The following is a 19,189-nucleotide window of genomic DNA, read 5'->3' on the forward strand; positions in this document are numbered from 1 at the left end:
TCAGATCAAAGGTCCAAATTAAAAGGGTTAAAATTACAGAAAAATTATACTTTTAATGAAAAAAAGATCAATTTTAAAACATTTATTGTCTACCATTTCACAAATTAAAACCATTACATATTTTGTTTACAACTGCTGTATACAAACAAAAATGTGCATGATTTTATTTATATTATAAGACCAGAAACTGTTTCCTTCAACTGAGAAAAATCTCTAAATTTAGGAAAATGATGTAACAACACGATCTGGAGTTTATAATCCATGTGTCTTCTCGTTTTGACTATTGTAACAGTTTATTTTGGTGTCTAAACAAGAAGGATCTGTCTCGCGTGCAGTTGATGCAAAACTCTGCAGCGAGAATTCTGACCTCACATTTCTCCGATCCTTAAAACTCTTCACTGGCTTCAAATTTCTTTCAGGATCAACCTTAAAATTCTGGTTCTTACTTTCAAAACTATTCATGGTCAGGCTCCTCCTTACATCAGTGATCTGATCCAGCCTTACACCCCAGCTCGGGGTCTGAGGTCTGTGGATCAGAATCTACTGATGGTTCCTGAACACGGTTCAGGACCAGAGAGAGAAATCCTTCCAGGCTGTTGCTCCTAAGCTTTGGAACGATCTTCCTCTCCCTCTGTGTTTGATGATCTACTGACTCCTTCAAGAAACCTCTAAAGACATTTTTATTTGTGCAGACTCTTTCCTGATTTTCTTGGACTCCTGTGTTTGTCTTATTTGTCTTGGCCTTTTAAAGTATATATTTTAGCTGTGTATTGTTTTTGATAGTTAAAGCGCTTTGTGACCCTGGTCTAGAAAGGTGCTTTACAATTAACCTTTACTTTACTTACTAACTTTACATACTCACTATAAGAGGAATAGAACCAAAACTGACTGCGTTTATGACCTAGACCTGAGATTTAAAATACAGAATATGGTTGAACAAATGATGCATCCATGAGCAGCTGTTTTCTTCCAGACTATGCGTCAAATGCTCATTATTTCACGTCTCTAAGTGCAGAACTTTACCAATGAACCAACCGCTGACTCAACAAAACCTGTTCCAGCAGGTCGTTGAAGCATCGTAGTGGTGAAGTTAATGAGGTGGAAAAAAAGCTATACGTGCTCGAACCTCCGTCAGTAAAAGCACCAGTGGTCAGTCGTCCACACATCCTGCCGCTTGATAAGACCCCCGTGAAGCCAGAGACCGACGGCCCACCGTCATGTCAGACGTAAAGGCTGAAGGAAGGAGTGGAGAGTGAGAAGATGGATCATTGATCATCGTCCTTGCAAGCATCTGTTGATAAATGATGACGCTAACGTTAGCATTTTGTTCATTAAAATGAAACTAAATCAGAGCATCATCCTGAATATATACTTATTTCTTAACAAATATAAAGTTTTTTATTAATGTTTTAATCATTATAATGTTTACTTTATGTTATTGTTTTTTTCATTTTATTTTTATTTCTTATTATTATTATGAATGTTTGTACTTTAGTCCTGGTATAGTATAATGTAATATAATGCATGTTAAATCGTATAATTGTTTGGATTGTTTCTAATATTTATTACAGATTTCATACAATAGATTTCTCCCCAAAGGAACAGTTTTTTCTGCCTTGCTTTACTCCTTTTTCACGAACCATGATGGCCGAGCATGTTCAGAAATGTGTATTTCACCATCAGGGTTCAGCATCTCAAGTGGGGTTTGCCCTTAATTACACAGAGATTAACCTTATTATCATCACTGGCATAGAATTTAAAAAGTGAAGCAGAGCCTCAAAAGCAGAGTGTTATACAGACAGAAGACACAAAGAATATTGAATAAAATCCTTGTTAAATATATAGCTAGAGTAATATTATTTGTAATTTACATTAAAATGTTTTTCAAAAGAAACTCTGTTCTAAATCAAGTAAAAAACATTATGTGAATTAAAAACAAAACAAAGCTAAAGAAACAGTTACCCTTTTCTTTGGTAACATCTTTGTCAATAACTTTATTTAAACAACCATAACAAAATAAATTGTCACTCTTAATTTTCCTCTTTATCCAAAAATGTATTTAAAATAACGTATACAAGTAAAACAAGTATCTAGGAACGCAAAAAGAAAAATTATCATAATGCAATAATAATAATTGTTTAAAAGAGGAATACATGATGACAGTCATCCTGAACACTGTCATCAGTGAGCCGAGAAGAAGATGGAGCACGAATGCTTCTCCCATGATGCAACACTAATAGACTCAAGGACTCATTCATTCCTTGTGATATTAGTTTGTTTAATTCTGAGTTTGGGAGCAAGAGCAGAGTGAAAAGATGATATTCCATGTATATAAGATTGTGTCATCTTGCACTTTCTTTTTATTTCTCTTTGTTCTTGTTCTTGTTTCATGAACCTATCGTCCGTGTTGCTGTGTGCTGGATCAATAAAGTTTATCCATCTGTCTACATCAGTATCTCATCGTGAATTTGACATAAATAAATATTTTCTTTATTCTTTTAGCTTTAACTTCTACAATTAACCTGATAACTTTTAATACAATAAGTGGTTGAATAATAGACAATGGTGTGATGAAACAGATGAATCTTTAACAATGTAAACGCTACATTAATATAAATAATTATAATTATTATAAAAGAAAATCGGTTGCAACATTGTCACAAACTTAATACTTGAATTGATCTGTTGTCTTTTAGTTTTTCGGTAAATAAACTAGCCGTCAATTTGCAGCGAAGGTCGGTTGAAAACAAAGGAGATACTAATTCTGAAGTCCCTTTAATGGTGTTTGTCAAGGCAGGGGAGGGCAAAGGTAAAGCAAAGCAGAGCACTTTGCTGTGCTATCAGGATGCTGCTGCAGCTTTAAGTGGCTAAATGAGGGAAGGTAGAACTTAATCAGCGTCCCTGAGTGGAAGACAGCCGAGCTGAGGGACTCCAGGGAGCTGAACTGCATCTTTAGTCTCTGCCTGAAATGACAGATAAAAGATGGTGGAGCAATTACAGCGACGGTTTTCATCCATACAACCATGAGCTGCTTGTCATGAGAGTGTTTGAATTCATAGGAACCGGGACGCGGAGGGATTTGGGGGGATTGATCAGACACACAATCGGAGGAGGTTAATGGAATGGAAAGCAATTAGTTGCCATGGCAACATTTGTCACTCACACCACCGCTTAATAGGGACGAGTGGGGAAAGTGAAAAGAAACTGTTTGAATAACCATAATATTCCACGGCTTAAATATTATAATACTAATAATAACGGTACATTAAATCATTTCAACTGACTTTGGGGCTGACTCCTATACATGTTCTGAGTAGATATGAATGTTTTACGTGTATTATTTGACAATCAAATAACTTGAACTTGATTTATTTATATTCAAATTATAGATCCTTAGAGTGTACACCAAATAAAAAGCGGAATTATAATACCAAACATTATTGCGTAAAAGCTGCCTGGTCTGGAAAAGCGCAATATAAATAAATATTACTTACTTACTTACTTACAGTGGAAGCATTTTGGATCTCTACTGACCCCCTGTGGACGTAAAGCATCCCTGCCATTGCTCTATATGTATGTAGTTAACGCAGCGTAATTTCAAACGTCCATGTGATTTTTATTTTATTTTATTTTAAATTATTTTGGTACCAACTGATTTCTTAAAATCATCGAATCATGCAAATAAAAAAGGACATAAATTAACATTCCCTCTTTTAATTTAAAGATTTGCATATTGATTGACCCGTTCTGTATCTCCTTATTTACTTTTCTGTTTATCTAATTCATTGTTTATTTATTAATGATTATTATCGCGCCTAAAACTGTTTTCTGGTGCCAGTTTTCACCACAAGAGGTCACCGCTGTCAATTCAAACCATCATGTCAACCAACCATTGGTGAAGACTTTCAGTCTCACGTGCGTTGACGTCACTCAACATTTCCCTCACTTTACATTTTAATCATCATCCAATTGTATGCAAAGCTGCCTGCTTGAGACCTCGGCTCCAATAAGGAATCAAGTCCTTTGCTGTCTTTAATGTCATTTAAAGAAACAGTGTCATTGCAATAACCAGTTCATGTGAGCTTCACAGGGTGGAAAGCAAAAATGATGCATCATATAAGGACTTGAAAAAGCATAATAAATAAATATAAATAACATTGGGACAAGAATACAGATTGCAAAATTAATAAAATAATAAATAAGAATAGGAAATAAGGACTATACATATTACAGAATAAAATAATAAATTATATGAATACATGAAAAATATATGAATAAATTACAATAAAATAAAAAATATATCACCATATAATGGCATATACTGTACTAAAAATACATTATGTAATATTCATCATCCGGACTACAGACTTATAAATGGAGTAAATATATGTGTTTATATGAATCATACATTTGACAACAGTCTGGAGAAGGACCCACAGTGATTAGAACCTCCAATGAAACAACATCTTCTCGACTCAAGAGAGCTCTGGTCCATTAAACTCAGCTGTAGATGCAAATAAGATCAGCATAAATGGTAATAACACAGGCTGTAATTGGCTGCAGTACACAGGCGTTGCTCTGTCATGCATGCCTTCATGTTGTGGCTTGAAAACATTCACTCACATATGCATGACTAGCATGTAGATCCACATGAGAGGCCGCTCTCATGTGAGGACGGATGTTCATGCACGAGAACGCAGGAGGACCCTCGGTGCATCAGCAGTCTGACATGTGAGAATTTACCGAGGCTTGTACTCCCGATACAAGGACACGATATACTGGTACACAACACAGACGCATCGAGGGAGACGCGGAGGTTTGTTTGTCAATAATTGCCCTGTGGCACCCAAGCATGAGTCCATCCTCACAAGCAGGCCAAACGCTCACGATGTCACACATGATTTGAACGACGCGGTCGATACGTTTCTGCCTGCAGGGCTGCTGTTAGCTGTCCATCAACCGCATGGTTGGCCTTTTCTTTGACTCAAGGGGACCTCAAATTTCAAATCATCTAACTGTCACTCACCTGCTCTTAATCCTCTCTGCTGTGCTCAATGTACACGCAAATAAATAGAAGCACTCGTGCTTTTCTTAGTGACACCCTTTTGTACTCGGAGTGAGTCGCTGTACATCTGAGCCATTCAAAATCTGATACACAAATATTTATCATGAAAATTCTTTGAATTAAAAAATGAATAAATATTTATGCATTTATACATTATACTAAACTATTATGTTATGTAGTGTTTTGTAGTGTTATGTTATGTTGTTATGTTATGTTGTTATGTTGTCATGTTATGTAGTGTTGTGTTGTGTTGTGTAATACATTATATTGCATTATATTATATTATATAACATTATATTGCATTATATTATATTATATTTTATTTTTATATATATATTTCAATAATAAAGTCTTACAGCTTTTATTCGATTTTTATGCATTTAAGAAAGTGTTATTTAAAGTAAAATGTTATGGGGGAAAAATGTATAAAATATAATAATAATAATAATAATAATTAATCCAACTAGTTAATCTACAAACACCTCATTGTAAGAAAATATGATAAAAATACAATGCATTACAGTAATCCGGAGGATGTTTTACATGATGATACGTTACATTTTTAGGATAATTATACATTTTTATTATAATAACAAGAATAATTAAGTGTATACTAAATTCCCCATAATAGTAAATGTATATATTTTTTTAAATAAACTAATAAAGGCTATATATATACAGATTTATGTCACTTATAGTGATATACTTTTTGTCTGCCTGATGATGTCATCACAGCAGATTCAATAGAAGCCCACTGAAGTCTCCATTTACGCACATTACTGGATGGATCCTTCCCGTCCAATCAGAAACAGCCTCTCGGGGTGTTTCCTTTTACTGCAGTAGGAGCAGAGATGACGTGAGCAGACACAAACGACTGAAAGGGAAAAAGTAATGTTGCAAAGTGTTGGTGAGACAAAGGGGGGGGGATCAGAGCGCCCGCCACAGAGACGTGATTTTGTTAACTGTACCACAAAGAGGAGAGCAGAGTCACTCCGGAGCAGCCAATCAGCTGCTGAGAAATCAGGCCACTTATGACATCAATGCAGGCATAGAATAAGAGTTCCTGCGTGAGGGAGACCGCCGATGAAGAAGTGGAGCGAGGGGAGCGTAGTGATACTTGCAGACCTTCAGCATCCTGTTTAAGATCTGTTTAGATAAATGTATTATATAAATATTTAGAAAAGAGTGGAAGATTCAGGTTATCAGCAGCACTCCAGAGGTGGTTTGATGTGACAGAAGTGAAGTGTAGAAAAAACAATTAATCTAAAAATGACTACGGAAAGAAAAGATTCCAGCTGAATAAAATAAAATGTATGGGTTTTAAACAGTTAAACAAGCTAAAATTGACAGAGAAATTTGGAATTGAAAATAAAAAGAGGCTGTTTAAATAAAAATGTTATATAGATGGTTTTTCCTCCTTAAGTAGGTTACATCCAATAATGCCTTTTTTTCAATGCCAATTTACAGATATTTTAAGGCCATACGAACGATGATTACTGCAGGAAGGAAAATGTGACGAATGTAGAGGTTTTTGTTTTTCCTTCTCATATGTTCCTTCGTAAATGAAACATGATTTGTTCCCTATTTTCAAGGTGTCATGAACGCAGAAGGTCGCTTCACTCCACGCATGACTTCTCCATGTCAGCTTCTTAAGTAAGACAGAATAAAGTAATCCCATAATAATACACCATGTTGCCGTTAAGTTTGTTTATTCCGTTTGACAGCCACACACTAGACTTTCAGTTTGTTACAGACTGGTCTTGGTTATCTCGACCAGTCGCACCCGACTCTAAATATGTGTTCTATTGATTATACGGAGTCTGAAAGGTGCTTGATTTTGAAAAAATAAGGTATTTCCTCTGACATAACATTGGTCTGTGACTCTTGACACATCAAGACGCTCATAGATCTTGAGGATAAAAGTATGTGCGATGACTGATGGTGCGTAACAAACCGTTCAGTGTGTCACTTCCTGACAAAAACATAGATGCACAAAATAAAAGCCAGGCAAAGATTTCACCTCCATCAGAAATTGATTATTGATTAACGGAGCTTGTACAAATGTCTCGCGTTTATTGTGGAGCGGCGAGGACAATTCCCCCAGCAGGCCTAAGCCCCCTTTAACGACCCCTGAGCCGGAGAAATGTATGCAGACCCCTTCAAGCGGGAGGCCGTGCACATACATCATTCATGAATATTGATGGATGTAGGTGGTACACAGAGCTGCAAGATTATACGTTAAAAATGTCGTTGCACAATGCAATCTGCTGGCCGACTGCCACTCAGTATTCATCATTGATGTAGTCACGAGGGCTGAGTGTGGGGGTGAGAGAAGGGAGAGGGTGTTCCAAAACATAGAGTTATCTATCGCAAAACGTATAGAAATCACTGCTGTCTTTTTAAAGGGATGTGGTCAAAGTCTCACAAGAATAAACATTTACTTCTTATAGATACAGGAAATGGAAATATTCACACACGTCTTGGAAATGTCTCGAGGATTGTGGAATTCTGGAGCCAGCACGACTGTGAGAGAAAGCATGGATGTTATTTCTCATGTGTTTCTATGGCCAATGGATGAAAAAAACACTCCAGCAGTTCATTTCCAAACCATATTAGGATTTTCAGCCAATACTCCCACATTTAAAGTCATTCTTGTTGGGTTGAGTGTGCAGGACGCTTTTCAAGTGGTGTGGCAACATCTGAGCCTGGAGACAACTTATTATCAACCCTTAAACAATGTTGAATGACAAGGAAAACATTGTTGATGGTACAGTTTTTTGTGCCATTTTTTTTTTCAGTGTTGTCTTTTTCTAGCTCCATTTTCTACATTTCTCCTGTGAAATCTATTCATTGCATATTCAACAGTCAGCCAAAAAGACAAAGAACCCTAATACTATAGTTTACATTAACTGAAATACTCTTTTTTTTTTTTATTCCTTATAAACGATAAACCTTATGTATTAATCCAGGTTTGCTTACTGTCTCTAAATCAGTAAGTTAGTACTGTTCCGCAAGGTTCTGTAGTATTACTCCACGAGGTTCTTTAGTATTACTCAACGAAGCTCTGTAGTATTACTACGCGAGGTTCTGTAGTATTACTCCGCAAGGGTCTGTAGTATTACTCTGCGAGGGTCTGTAGTATTACTCTGCGAGGCTCTGTAGTATTACCTTGCAAGGTTCTGTAGTATTACTCCACGAAGTTCTTTAGTATTACTCAACGAGGTTCTTTAGTATTACTCAACGAAGCTCTGTAATATTACTACGCGAGGTTCTGTAGTATTACTCCGCAAGGGTCTGTAGTATTACTCTGCGAGGCTCTGTAGTATTACCTTGCAAGGTTCTTTAGTATTACTCCACGAGGCTCTGTAGTATTTATTAGCAAGGTTCTGTAGTATTACTCCGCAAGGCTCTGTAGTATTACTCCACAAGGCTATGTAGTATTACTCTGCGAGGTTCTGTAGTATAACTTCGTGGAGGTCGAGTAGTATTACTCTGCGAGGCTCTGTAGTATTACCTTCCGAGGTTCTGTAGTATTACTCCGCAAGTCTCTATAAAAGTACTCTACGAGGCTCCATAGTATATCTCTGTGTAGCTTCGCAGTTTTACTCTGCAAGACTCTGTATCATTACTCCATGCAGCTCTGTACCATTACTCCGTAAGGCTCGGTATCATTACTCCGTAAGGCTCCGTAGTATTATTCGGAGAGGCTTACTAGTTTTACATCGTGAGTCACCGTAGTTTTACTCTAGGAGACTCCTATCATTTCTCAGCAAGGCTCCACAGTATTAATAGTCCATACTAAGGATTAATACATTTTATAGAATGAAAAATACGGTAAATTACAGATCATAAGCTTTTATCCGAAGCGACCTAGAGAAGTGCATCATGGACGTTCAAACCGAGAACAACATTTCACCAACGTCATCCAGCTAAACAGTCCAGTAATACAACAAAATATTTGTCTTAGTTTCTTTCGTACACAATGTTGTGTTACAATGTTGCTTAAATAGTTCAAGTTAGTTAACACAATTCTGTAAAAGAATTTGAACTAAGGTCAAAAACATCTAGTGAATAATCGTGTGGCTGAAGGTTATTTCGACTTCCTCCTTGGTAACTGTAAACAAAAGAGCACTAGCATGTGAACGGACCATCCGTGCTCAGTATCTCCTGCCAAAATAGAGATTTACCAGAGCTCATTGTTTCGCCGTATGAATTCCCCTGTTCTCGAGCTCACGTGGGGAAACAGATTGAGAAATGAAACAGTATTTCAATGGATTCATTAACAAAACAGTGTAAAGAAAATACCAGATACCGTGTGTGTCGCCAAGAGCTGCTTCTGTTCGAATGATTCTCTTCCAAGATGTTGTGTTTCTTCACGACAAGATTTCTCAGAACCCAAACCAACTTAGTGTCATTCGCCTTCAGAAATATCCTTAATAACTTATTTTTTTAGGGATATCAGGTTTTTTTTAAATAAATAATAATAAATACAATGAAGTTAAATAAATAATACATCGTTATTCACTTCTTCCACTCGAAGTTACCAAGATTAGCATTTTTTAAGGAAACATTTTGTTTCCAGAACAGATGAAAATATTGATAGGTTGATTATTCATTATAATTCACGAGTTTCCTTATGAATATTTTGGTTTTGTCTCATCAAGGCTCATGTTTATGTCAAAATATATGAGTAGTTTAAAGACGAGCCAAGTCAGGGTTCGTTTTTCCACAACGTATTCATATTATATGCAGACGGTCGTTTCTTTCGATCGTGGACGAGTGTGGTACCGACGTGTATTTGTTCAGGGAAAGTGGGATTTATAAAGTGAAGCGAGACCAGTGGCCCTTCATTGTGAACGAGTGTGTTCCCAGTGGATTGGACTGGTTTGTAGTTAAGCTGAGCAAACATGGAACTGGGGTCAACCAGATGGAGCTGCAGTGAGGATGAGGAGAGCAGATAAACTGAACAAAGAATGGACGTTTCTTTTCCTTATCTTATGTTGGTGAAAGCATCGTGTGTTGTTCATCGTATTATTGTTGGCCAACTCTTCTATATGATGCAACGGAAATGATAAGTATTTTTGGAAAGATTGATTTATGGCTCACTCTAGCGTTGAAACGATGCAACTCTATTGTCTTGACATCTGTGTGTTTCATTGCCAAATACCGCACTAGTGAACATTTTCAAAGATTTTCATTATCGCTTTTTATCTTTTTGGTAAATTCAAAAAGCCTCAGACCTTCACATAAAAAAAAAAAATGGTGGTCACCAGAACACTTACTTTCCCGGTGGAAAAATACTTCAAACTACTACATTCTGTGTCAAATAATAAACACTTCTGTCTGGTTTGTTCAAAACTAAATTCTATTTCAGACATCATTAACCCCATCACTGCCAATCAGATTTTAAACCCATCATGACCTTGAAATCAATACGATTCCAGTGACAAACACCAGATCTTCCTGTGTTCTCAATCAAATCCAATATGCTGTTATGGTGTCATTAACGTGTTATTAGTCAGCTTTGATTAATAGCTCTAATTGCAAATGCTTGACTGGGAAAATGATTCCAAAGCCTTGTGTGTCGCCTCCGGATAATATAAAACTGCTGCGAGGGATCATTAACAAAACATGTGATTTCACATTTATATGAGCTCCATGTGGTGAATGCCATGAAAGAAAAAAAGATCACGTTAGGACTCATAAGATGTGCAGGGGTAAGATAAATATGTTTTTGAACATCAATATGTTCTGCTTCAATGATGTAAAAACAAAGATAGTTGATGTGTAACATTTTCATCTCTTCATGGTATCTTTAAACAAAACACATCATGTTCCTCCAAAATTCTTTTCGTCCATTTCAGTTAGACTTTGGTCGCTTCGGTTAAATATAAGTACATCTTTTATTAAGACTACAAAGAAAAAAAACTTGTGAAAGTCCAGCTGATTGGACGAGCCCTCAGAAAGTACGAAAATTAACCAAATGGGACGCTTTTCTTCTGTTGTATGGTTTTCTCATTGAGCTGTTAATGGAAGTATTTCATTTCCGTTTTAAAGATTTTAGATTAACTTTGGATCAGAGTAAGTTAAGGTCATGAAAAAGTGTATTGATAATTATGTTTGGTACAAATGCATTGTATATTTAAAAAACATTCTCAATATATTTATGAATACATGTCTTTTTTTTGCACTATTTTAGTAGGTCGATCATTTTGACGTTTTAAAAGTAGGTCACATGATGAACTCTTGCTTGAAACTATCATGGCAGGTCTTACTTCCATTTTTCTTTAAATCCTTTTTTCCTTGGAGCTATTCCACCCTGTGCTCACTCACCTCTTCGCCTCCCTCAATCCCTATACTGCTTAAACCAACTAAAAATCACTTCATCATCTGCACACATCAATAATGTTAAGAATGCTTGAAGTGGGACTTTCTTTTTCATGTAACGTTTTTGTCTTGAAGTTTAGACACAATTCAGTGGTAGTAGAAGTACTCGAGGTGTCACTCTGATATACATAATACTTACTTATTTTGGTCAAATTTCAGCAGATTCTTTTGGCAAATGTCCACTGTCGATTGTCAAGACATGACTGAACTGTGATATTGTGCCCAAATGCACTTGTCAGATTACACTGACCCACGTTATGTAATCCAGGCCTGATAAAAACACTTTCACGATGTTACATCATACACAAATGACTAATAGAGAGGAAGCAAGGGACTTCAAACCGTTGGTTGGTTCATGATAAAAGCTCACACTTTTATCGCCGGACCATTATATCAAACTTGATACAATTTTTAACTATTATTTTAATAATCTAGGGCGATACACATAATCTGAAAAAATACCCTTTTTAGGGCATGCATTCCTATTAATATTATCAAATTATGTGAGACCTATGGTGGAGATTTAATCTGGAAATGACTGTAGCTAGCGGTCGTCGACTAGCTAAAGCAAAGTATATAATTCAGTTTAAATTTTAGTTTCAACTTTGCAATACAGCCTAATATATATATATATAATATATAAATAAATCTTTTGTTCTGCAATATTTTACTTGATATTTTTTCCACAAATTTTTAAGTTATCATTCTTCCACCCCGTTTTAAGTTATAAATGGGAGAACAAAATTAAAATTCCTAAAAAAAAAGTTAAACATATACATATATATATATATATATATATATATAAAGTATAACTCAAAACAGGGTGAAAGAAAATTAACATTCGAAACAGGGAGGAAACAAATAACTTAAAACAGGATGGGAAAAATGACTACTCCAGATAGTATAGGAAATATTTAAACTTAAAAAAGGGTAGGAAAAATGACTACTCCAGATAGGATAGAAAGTATTTTAACTTAAAACAGGGTAGGAAAATGACTACTCCAGATAGGATGGGAAATATTTGAACTTAAAACAGGGTGGGATAAAATGTTATCTTGGAACTGGGCGGAAACAAATTATGACTCAATACTTGTCAGGAAAGAAATTGAACTTGAACTAGGGTGAAAAAAATAGTATAAATTAAAAGAGGGTAGCAATGAATACAACTCAAAACAGGGCAGAAATTTACTTTAAAACAATAAGTGAATAACACATCTATACTCTTGCTGAATGAACAGTTTTAAGCTATGTTTGTCAATGGAAAGATTAAAGGACACAGGAAGGTTATAGCGATGCATGATTGGGGAATCAGTGGCACCGAAAATGGACAGTGTCCAGTGGGAGGGCAGGGAAACAGAGAGAGGGAGAGAGAGAGGGAGAGAAGGAGGGAGAGAGGGAGAGAGAGAGGGGATGAATGGCCTGAATGTGTGAATCGCCAGCGGTTGCTTTTTTGGTTCACTGCTTGTGAAAAGAGGGCAGCCCATCAGTGGAAGTTGTGAACCCGCCGAATTAAAGGAAAACCCTCCACAAGTCCATCCAAGCCTTCTGTTGTGGACACACACCCCGTGAATGAAGTCTTTTGTCGGGCACTGACAACAACAATGTGGCACGCACTGGGGTTGACGTGAGGCGATGTGAGCGGAGGGTGACTGACAGATGGCCCTGGAGGCGGACGGGAGGCTCATCATCCCCGGGCGTCGGTAGCGCGCGGCGGCAGCAGCAGCGGCAGCAGCGGCGGCGGCGGTGTCACCCCTGCGCGCCGGGACACGCAGCTCCAGTCGTGGTCCAGCCCCACTCCAGATCCCTCCTCGCGTTACTCTCGCTCTGCTGCCTGAGCGAGGACGACATCCTCGGATCTCTTCGCTCGGTGACTCGTTTCGCGTCGGATCCTGCGCGTCGTTCTCCCCCCCCCTGTCTCGTCGTATATGTGCCTTCCTGGTCCTTCCCTCGCGTCGCGGCTTTTGTTTCGGCGTCTCTCGCTGCTGCTGCTGCTCCTGGTCCAGGGAGTGTCCTCCGTCCTCGCCTCCTCCTGCGGGACCGCCGTCTCTCCGCGCAGGGTCCGGGGGGCCAGCTGGAGACCCTCCACCCGGCCTACCTGCTGGGTCTGCTTGCGCGGTATGCTGACCGGCTCCTGCCGGCCCCAGGGACCAGCGGGACGGGGTGCTGTGGCTCTGTGACCGGGGCTCAGGAGGAGGACATCCCTGTCTTCAAGAGGAGACGGCGGTCCAGCTCCATAGCGGCCTCGGAGATGATGGCTCACAGCAACAGCAAGTCCCACCGCAGGACTTCGCTGCCCTGCATTCCGCGGGACCAGGTAAGAGCAACTTCCACGCGCCATCCATCCCATCATGTCCCGTTAGGTTTCGCCGTGAAGAGGGCCCCGAGTTAGATCTGAGAACCGGCGCATCTCAGTCATCAAAGGTCATCCAACATGAGGACAAACTACTTTTTGTATTTATTTATGAGATGAATTCATTCATATTCATATTTAACAATACAATTATGCTTTTTCTTAAATGTCCTTGGCAAGACATGTTTATTGTGGGGATGCTTAAGTGAGGAATGTTTTGTGAAGTATTTGTGACTCATTTTTATTCATTGTTTATTATTCATAAATGTTTGTAAAGATATCTCCAATTCAAATACGGTGTTGCATTTTTTGAAGTACATCTAGTCTGGGAATTTTTTTTTTAGCTCGTATGAGTTCATGCTTTTGTTCATCGTTGCAAGACAAGTAATATCTGGCAGTTTACCTTTTTGAAAATATTTTTTAAACGTCTGTTGTTTTCAAAAATGTCACCAGTGATAAAAAGAGAATGAGAAAAGACAATCAGGGTCAGGCCTGTGTTGAGGTATACGTTGTCCAACAACAATATTTCACATAGTTGTGTTGGACCTGATATAGCCAAAAAAGAAATACCTGTATATCTCAATATATGTGAGTTTTTTACTCTGCTTTTATCCCTTTTTGCCAGCGTTAATATCCATTAGTTTCTTTTCTATTTAGTTTTTTTGTTTACATACCTTCAACAGTGACAAAGAAAAGACTTCATAACAACTCTGAAATAAATATGCAAAAGTGAGATAAAATATTGTACATACTTACAATGACATAACTTTTACATCTGGCCGTTTATTATTCACTTTCTCCGCCAATTGAGACATCACAAGTGTGACTTGTGTAATGGTACTTGGAATTGTTCCTAAACTGAAATAAAAATTGTGAACCAGTCAAGCTATCCTGGGATTGTTTTTAGTTTTTCTATCTGTGCATTTTCTTTACACATAGTAATTATTGTTAGAACCAGAGTAATAGTAGACAAATATCCATATATCTCAATATTGTGAGTTTAATCTATCAGTAAATAGAAAAAAGGCAAGATGGAAATTACTTTTTTTTTCTTTTTACTTCATAGCATTTTAAGAACTCTGAAATGAATATGCAAAGGTGAGATAGTATTTTGTAGATCCTTACAATAACAACCTTTTAACTCTGGCTGTATGGTGTTCACTTTTTCCTCCTATTAACATGTGTGAGTCGCTAACGATCGATGTCTAACCAAATAAAAATTACTTTCCAACTTTAATTTTCCAACTAATTATCTAACTAAAAAAAACACTGTACAACCAGCTCGCCAAAAGTGCTCATTCCCTCTCAGTGAACCCATCTTTCTCTCGTCTCATGTTTCCGTTATTTTTCATGAAAGAACATCGTTGAAAATCCTTTTTACTGGGTTAGCTAGAATTGAATGCTGTGTTAACATTTATTACATGTAAGAAAATTAAATCATCTAGGCAGAGAAAAGGGTTAACCACTGAATGGACAGAGACAAATGTATCAATGTAGGAAAAAGTTGTGTAATGCCGTCATCCACTACTATTTAGAAGTCTGAATTTTATTCCGGGTCCCATGAGTGAAATCTGGAACCATCATTCATGTCAAGATTTATGACTCGGCTAGAGGTCGAGGGACCAATTTGGATATTGAATAATATCTGATGTTAATTATAAAACAGCAAGTTCATGATTTTATCATCAACATAAAGTGAAATTTTCTGAGGAATGACAGATTTATTGATGCTGTATTTGTTAGTGAAACATTTTTTTTATCCCTGTAACACGTCAGTAATGATGCAACTGAAATACAAACGAGTCTGATGACGCACGACTGTCGTTACTCCTGGCTCACGGTGTTGAGTTTAAATGGGTCGCCTCGTAACAACCTCATTCAAAAAAGAATCTGATAAAAGTCAACACAAGTGAAAACATTTAGAATGAACTGAAAACTCAAACCACGGACTATAACTGCGACGATACACAGAAAGTTTTGACAACGTTTTCATAACTCTCAGTAACGGTTTATCTTTGGCCCTGCGGCTTTCTATGTGGATTGATTAAAGTCATCAATAACTAAATGAAACTGAGACTATTTTTAATGTTTGTGGGTTTGAATCCTGGACCTCATAACTTTCCGAGTTCTGGTTCAACAATCAGGCTGCGATTTGTTATTACTGTGTATTCCAAGAAACAAATTCTCATTACTTTTTTTGTCAATATATATATATATATATATATATATATATATATATATATATATATATATATATATAAAATAACCCAATTAAAAATGATTAAGTTGTACTATTCATATCCTTAGAGGTCCTAATTACAATATAAGCATATGTGGATTCACCAAATGGCTAATGGGTATCCAGTGAACTGGGTCTGACTTGACCCGGTTGTCATGTGCAGGGTTGGGATGGCTGATAAGACAGTAATGATGCACTTAACATACCGTTCTGATAGGCCTCTATAAAAGTAACATCTAAATCCAGTGCAACTGATCTAATGTACCAAACCAGGCTCACAACACTAGACACATATTCAGCCTACTCTGAAAGCTAACTCAATCATACAACGTGCTAAAATATTTTAAAAAGTCATGGGCTGGACAAAATTTATATAAACCCATCTTCACCCATCAAATTGTTTTCCTTGAACATCAGTTTTATTCAGTTTGGAAGAATCATTATTGACCTCCATAATTTCTTATCCTAATCACTTGCATCTTTTTAGGTCACTATATCAAAATAAACATTACTGTTCCTGGCGATGGACCAGTGTCCCGTGCCAAAACCTACCCAAACCTTACGAAAGAACCTCATGTTGCAAAAGGAAAATAAAATGACCAATTACCTAAAAAAGTACCTTTAATGTCAGAGAGTAAGTCTATCCTTCATGCTTGTGATACAAATGATACATTTGAGTAACGTTATCCAATAAGATTAGATGAAAAGGTTTTCTTTATATGGAAGTTCATTGTTTAAATTACACAAAACACAGAATGATCAGGAGCCTTAGTTATATATAAAACGGTATTAACAAAACAAGGAATGACATAACTTTGAGCTAATTCAGTTAAGCTTGTTTTTTTGACTGTCATTGATTTGCTTTTTCATATTTTGCACCTATTGTTGAGGCATCAAGAAGCAATATTTCGACCAGTGTAAATAAAGCTTGAATTTAAGAACAGTTTTCCATCTCTGAGATATTGTGTGTGTCTCCAGTAATGATGTCTAGTAAAGTAGGACAGTGCCTGTCAGCCTATCCATGTGCCCCCCCATCCTACCCACCCCCCACACATGTGCCAACCTTCACTTCCTGTGTCCATCAGTGAGCATGGGCGGCCCATAACTCCACTGTCACCAGCTCAGTACGGATGCTCCTTTAGTCCATTTTCCATGTCCGTGCTGACCGCCTCATAACCCCTTAAAAGCTTCTGAGACGCCCGCGTTGTTGAAGGACGTGATCGGTGCGATCGTTCATTCATCGGCTGATGTTACAGAGCATCTGTAATCTGTTGCAAATGGAAACTCACGGGTGAACATTTTCCGGCGCGAGCCGAGGAACATTTTTTCAGCTCCGTAAGACAGAATGAGAACAGCAGAGAGGGATTCCAAGGCGCTATGAATGAGGAGGATTTTTCTTTGTCAATGGTTCAGTGAGCTGACTTGGCGCTTGAAGCACATCTCTGTTTTTTTTTTTTTATCCAGCCTGAGCGGCTCACGTCCAAAAATAGAGCTGATTTCTTCCATCGAACACGTGTGTTTCTGTCTTTTGCTTTTATCAATAGACGTATTTTGGCGTGTGCGCGAGATCATAATGTCGTGTGAGTCACATTAAACTGTCTGCATCGCCGTGCTGAGGCGACATGACGGGGGTTCTTGGAGTATTTCCTGCTCGTCGTGATATAACCTGAGTCAGTAGTTTTTACTTTGTTTCTCCTTCTTTGGTTTTGGTTATTTTAGAGCTTTTGGAGAATTTTCTCTGATTAATCACATGGAAAGGACAAGCGTTCATTCATAACTGTCCAGTGATTTAACTTCGTCTATAATCTTGTCAAGGACTAATCCGTCTGAATCTCAAACCATTTAAGTACATTCAGCACAATAGGATCTATGGGTATAATAATAATAAAGAGATAATAAAAAGAAAACTGAATCCCAGGATTAATGCATGTTAAAAACGACGACATTTAATCAGGAGTACACATTTAATGTAACTTTACCAGTTTCAACTTTTGCTACAGGGTTCTCGCCGACATGATCGCAGAAAAATATTACTTCTAACGCTCAGTTTCGCCGGATTGCAATAGAATATAGACTTAAATCAATAATAAATCCAACCTCCTTTTACACACAACAGTTAATGAATACTTCCGTGTACATACTGATACGGCAAGACGCGTCACCATAGCAACCGAGCCTAGCAAGCTGCGCCGCACTGCTAACAGACAGACGGAGATGTAAACGACAACAAGACATAGAAGTACAAATGTCAAGTCCACCTCTTGTTCAGGTTCCAAAGGACACAAGGACAACTCAATTGTTCCACTCAATCACTTTTATTTTTCTTTCGGCTTCTCAGTAATTAGGTTGTAAACCTTTAAAGACAGATAAACAAAAAACATTTTAATTATCTATTCTAAATTCATTTTAAATTAACTTAAACATTCAAACATCTTAAATTCATTTAAACATTGGAATATTTTAAATTCATTAAAACATCTTAATCAAATATTTTAAATGAATTAACAAGCACTACATTTAATTTCATGATTTTTCCAAAACTTTTTAGTAAAGCTCTGATATTTAATTTGTACTATTATTTTTAATCTTTTACCTTTAATTTTCCAAACTCAAATGAAATGTTATTTTAGCAAGACCCATTAATCACAAAATCAATATATTAAAGGCTACAATGTGTTCCTTAACTAATATTTACCGCAGTTAAACATAAATTTGAACATCTCGGAAGCATTTCAAACAGAATGAAAGTAAATAAAACATTTCACAGACCATTGGCGTCTTTGGACTGAACCCATTGTTGTGAACTTGGAGCGTCTTCTCTCTCTGACTGACTGAGAACCTCCATGACTTCACAGGTGCTCCACATTAGTGCCAATGACTGAAGCAGCTGGTTTGCTGCTGCTGGTGCACTCTGGGAAGTGTGGTTCTTTGACACTGATGCTGAGATTCAGCTGAACAACAAATAACTGATCACTTTACAGAACGTGACACATGCATTATCACGGCGATTAAAACACCGTTCATAAAAGGGAAAACAAAAGGAAAATGTGGCCCCTACGCTGAACAGCGCTGGGGAGAACCCTGCAGTATGAAAAATGTAGTACTATTTTAACTAAAACCATGGACACTGAAGAGTCGTGTGTAATAG

The 19,189-nt window shown here is 37.3% G+C and overlaps 1 protein-coding gene across 1 annotated transcript in view; it reads left to right on the plus strand.

The window, feature by feature from the left end:
- The window catches only part of LOC148075751 (cGMP-inhibited 3',5'-cyclic phosphodiesterase 3A-like), a 76,420-nt gene that overhangs the window by 10,047 nt on the left and 47,184 nt on the right, over positions 1 to 19,189 (plus strand). Inside the window, exons 2-3 of the mRNA XM_087794929.1 lie at positions 9,818 to 10,003; positions 13,109 to 13,766. Coding sequence (XP_087651055.1) covers positions 9,818 to 10,003; positions 13,109 to 13,766 — 844 coding nt within the window. The remainder of the gene's footprint in view (positions 1 to 9,817; positions 10,004 to 13,108; positions 13,767 to 19,189) is intronic.

This window comes from Callionymus lyra, chromosome 7 (assembly GCF_982586985.1).
Source record: "Callionymus lyra chromosome 7, fCalLyr1.hap1.1, whole genome shotgun sequence".
Classification (NCBI taxonomy): domain Eukaryota; kingdom Metazoa; phylum Chordata; class Actinopteri; order Syngnathiformes; family Callionymidae; genus Callionymus; species Callionymus lyra.